Source organism: Arachis ipaensis, chromosome B10, assembly GCF_059453495.1.
Source record: "Arachis ipaensis isolate K30076 ecotype BB chromosome B10, ASM5945349v1, whole genome shotgun sequence".
Lineage (NCBI taxonomy): Eukaryota > Viridiplantae > Streptophyta > Magnoliopsida > Fabales > Fabaceae > Arachis > Arachis ipaensis.
Window position 1 is genome coordinate 25450043 of NC_142435.1, and position 4664 is coordinate 25454706.

The window sequence follows — 4664 nt, forward strand, 5'->3', positions numbered from 1 at the left end:
AACGATAATATTGATTTTTAGATAAATAAACAAATTTCTTCAATATATATTAAAAAATAAGCAGGTGTGCATGGATGTCGTGGGCATCGAGAAGCTTGCACGGCACCGCACTATATAAAAGGAATGAAGGATACAAAATTTTGTTTGGAATTTTAATTTTTTTTATTAGATCTAACTAATATGTACTTTTAAAATACATGATAAATTTATTATTAATAAATAATTTTAAATATTTTTATTTAATAAATATAAAAAATACATTAAAAATTTAATTTATAATCTTAACATATATTTTTAAGGTATAGATTAGCTAAATTCTTTTTTTATTTAATATTTTACAACAAACAACATTGCATTGATTGCATTCACACAAACCAAGAGGGACACAACACAACCTAAAGTACTGTGTTGTGTCTCCCTACACCCCAAATCAAATCTTAAAGACTAAATAATACCAATGGACCCGTCCCAAAAAAAAAAAAAAAAAACCAATACCAATGGAGAAAAAGAATTAGAGAGAAAAAAAGGAGACGGTAGCAACTTCATGACTTGCTACTCAAAGCATTATATACATTGGTGGAAATGGCCATCACACTTGTTACTACAGCTAGTATAATCATAACTAGTGCTATAATTTTGTCCCTTCTCGTTGATACCTCATAAGCATCCCTGAAATTTGGAAACAAACAATGTTATCAACCAGTTTTATTCACTCATGCATGAAAAGTGTGCTTTTATGCATACAATTCTTGCATCCCAAACATGTTTGTATTGTAGGTCTCTCATTTTGTTGTCTCTATTTCAGATCTAACTTCTGTTTTCTTGTATTTAATGAAAAAATATTTTTTGTCACAAAAGTAGGACATCAATTCTAACACTTCCAGTAAAAATACTATGTGCATATAAAAAAATATTACCAAATCCATTATTATGTACATATATAAATATATATTATTTAACTCATTTTTAATAGATATTTTGTATTTCAATATGTATTTTATATTATAATTAATTTAATGGTTGTTTTTTAATGTACACATAGCATGATTACACATTGTAAATGTAAGTTCTTATTTTTGGTCCCATCGTATTTGTATAATAAGAAACAATAAGATAAAAATAGTTATATAATGACCCATTTTTCATATATTCATTTGAGACTTATCACCTTATTAGCTATTACTATAAAATGGAATATAGTTCTTACTTAAGTGTGTGGCCCACACTTCATCAGTTTATCCTATTCTATAGTGTGATAAGTGAACAAATCCAATAAGATAATGAGATAAAATACCTTAAAACAATAGCTCCTGGGAAAACAAAGGCAAGGCACAACGCAGTTGTGGATCCCAGAAACTGAAAGAAGTACCAAATATCCGGAATAGCTATGGCAGCAAGGTAGCTGACGACTAGAAGCACCAGAGTAAGGATCACAAATCTTTTGTTGTCATTGGCAAGCATAGGCTTCTTGGGGAAGAGGAGTTCATCTATGTTGGCTCTCAGGGAGAAGTTCAAAAGAGGAAACACCAGCATGATGTGTAATGCATAGCTTATGCGGACCACACCATTGAGCAAGGAACCAACTGCAGAACCAGCATTCTGATCGAAATTGATCAGAATGTCCGATTGTGTCGAGTCTCCGAATAAGAGGTACCCGAATAGACCGATTGCAAAGTATATGACAGCACAGAGCATCAAGGCTAGTCGAACCGCTTTGGTCATGTGGGATGCCTTGGCAAGCTCAAACCCAATTGGATGCACTGCAAGTTAAATCAACTAACTAAATTATATGCATACATTGCCTAACTAATAAAATTGCAAAGAAATGTCAAATCAGTATACATCAATTACACCAAATAGGCCAATACCAAATAATCAGCAAGGTAAATATTTCAAGCTTGTTCTAAATAAAAAACAAAAGATCAAATTTGGCAACTATCAAAACCAAATATCACATGCTAAGTAGTGAATCGGGCATGTAACTAATTAAGTACCATTGAAATGAAATGTGAAGGCCGTAACTACAACTGGAACTGCCGTGAAGAGATCAAAGAAGGATGTTTGGTAATCTAAGCGAGGAAACAATCTTGGGGTTTGTGTTTTTCCTTGCAAGACTGCAACAACTGCCATCCCAGAACATATTGCAACAAACACCACTGCCAGAAAAGTTGACACTGCTGAACTGTACTTCAAGGATTCTGCAAATTTCAAAACACCAATAACATCAAAAAATTATGTTATAACTAAGTTTTTGAAAGATTAATTTAATACTGACCTACACGTTTGTACAAGACCAATGGAAGCATAACAAAGACCAAGGTTATGAACAAAGCAAATTCCCTGGAATTCCACCAATGAATCCCAAACCACTGCTGCAGAAGGCCCAAGTGCACTTCTCCACCTTCATTTCCCTTTCCAGATAGCACATCCCCTGTTTCACCACTCCAAATTTCACCCACAAACATTAATAATAATGATAATAAATGATAAAATGAAAAACAATTACTACTCATTACTCATAAAATCCTTTCTTTGACCTAAAAACAACTAAATAAACAAGCCAAGCTTCTCTATACAAATATTCACCACTCAAACTAAGCTAGCTTAATATCATAACTTCATAATAAGTTATTAAAAAAAAACAAAGGTACAATTTTGGCACTTATTTTAGGACACTATTTTCATTCATAAACAACAAAAGCATAAGAGTTACTTTCATTCATTAATTAATTAAGTCAGAGTAATTAACACTCAATTTTCTTATCTTTTTTGATGAGAAAGGAATTAGATTGAATTAAATTCTGACCAATAATAATTAGGTATAGAATCAAGGCTCCAATGTTTGTGACGATGACACAAACTTGTACGGCAAGTGCTCCGAAGGTTCCGAACGCTTCTCTCATGACGCCGGCGTACGTCGTCGTTTTGCCGGAGTGCGTGAACCTCAACAGAAACTCAACTGACACTTCAGCGAGAACTGCGATCACTGCAATCATGGCGAACGCAGGTATAACGCCGAGGACCTTTAGGATCGCCGGGATCGACATGATTCCTGCTCCGACGATGGTCGTCGCCACGTTGAAGACGGCGCCAGAGACTGACGCCGGTTGAGTAGAGGATCCAGTGGATTCCGGCAGGAGGGGGACGTTGACACCCGCCGCCGGCGACATCTCGGCGGTGAAGTAGTGGTGGATAAGGTCCAAAATTGGTGGTGGAACCTAGCGACTAAGAAGTGAAATTATGCTTGAAATGGAACTATATGCGCAATTTAAACACGTTACTTAAAACGTGTTACTACTCTATTTTATATTTTATCATATTTTTAGCTTTTGTTCGTATGTCACTAAGATCAACTATTAAAATTAGTTATTAATATAATATATAAATATTAATTAAATTTGATTAATATAATAATTAATTTATTGGTCTATAAATATTAAAATTTAAATTTATATACAATAAATTATTAATTAACAATAAATTTTTAAATAAAATTTAATATTATAATAAATTAAGAGATAATTTATAAATTAAAATATAAAATATATATTAAAATATAAAATATATATTAAAATAAGTTAAATAAAATATATATTTATATATAAATATATAATAATTTATTTTAATAATTAATTTTAATATTTAAAATATTTTTATTATTTTATAATCATTATGATTTGCATAAAATAATTTAATTATCAAAATTAATTTTTAATATAAAATATATATTAAAAATAAATTAAATTATATATATTTATATATAAATATATAATAATTAATTTATAAATATATAATAATTAATTTGATGATTAATTTTTAATATGTACTGAAATTTTTTTATTTTAAAAATAGACTAAAATACTGTCAGTCATATGTTATTTTTAAATTTTTATTATTACAGAAAATAATATAACAAGAATAAAAATATTTTTAAAATTATTGAAATTTTGATAATATCAAATTTAAAAATAATAACATCTCTTTGAGAGAGAGAGAGAGAGAGAGAGAGAGAGAGATTCTTCACTTGCTTGACCAAGAAAAAGTGAAAGGAAAATAAAAATTAATAAAATAGCTAGCTGCAACTTGCAAGTGGTGAACTGGTGATAATTGGAAGGAAGTAAGGAACAAGGAAGGTAAGTTAATGAATTAATAATGAAACACCAATATTGAATTTATTATTTTGAACTTTTGGGTGAAAATTCGTACCAATTTTCCGGAGGTTGGAAACATTTGAATCGTTGGTGGTTTTTGACTGGAGATCATGATCAAATTTTTATTTTAAAAACATTTTTTTATTTTGGTGTACAAATTTTCAACAATTTTTTTTGTGACTTAAAAGAAAATAAACAAAAACTAAGAAAGAAAAAAAAAAACAAGAAACTGTTTAAGAAAGGCAGTCCCGCTGAATACTACTCTCAAACTCCTTCCAAGGCAATGGAAGCTCCACTTGGGGAGAAATAGTCCTCATTGCAGTCTTTGCCATGATGTCTGCTACTGTATTTGCATCTCTCAAGATCAACCGAAGATCAGCACGCCATTTCCAAGACATGATATCTCGGATTTTTAACACCAAAGGATTAATAAACCCAGAGCAATCTTGTAAATTATTGATAATAGTAAATGCCTCCACACAGTCTGTCTCACTCTGTTTGCTCAACTCGGTA

At 30.7% G+C, this 4664-nt stretch overlaps 1 protein-coding gene across 1 annotated transcript; it reads right to left on the bottom strand.

The window, feature by feature from the left end:
• Positions 1–306: 306 nt before the first annotated feature.
• Positions 307–3276, bottom strand: LOC107623310 (amino acid transporter AVT6C). The gene is made up of 5 exons (XM_016325523.3): positions 2807–3276; positions 2276–2431; positions 1995–2198; positions 1295–1760; positions 307–669 (listed from the first exon to the last, which is right to left on the bottom strand). The coding sequence occupies exons 1-5, from the start codon at positions 3168–3170 to the stop codon at positions 543–545; spliced, it is 1317 nt and encodes a 438-aa protein (XP_016181009.1). The 5' UTR covers positions 3171–3276; the 3' UTR covers positions 307–542.
• Between the last annotated feature and the right edge of the window lie 1388 nt (positions 3277–4664).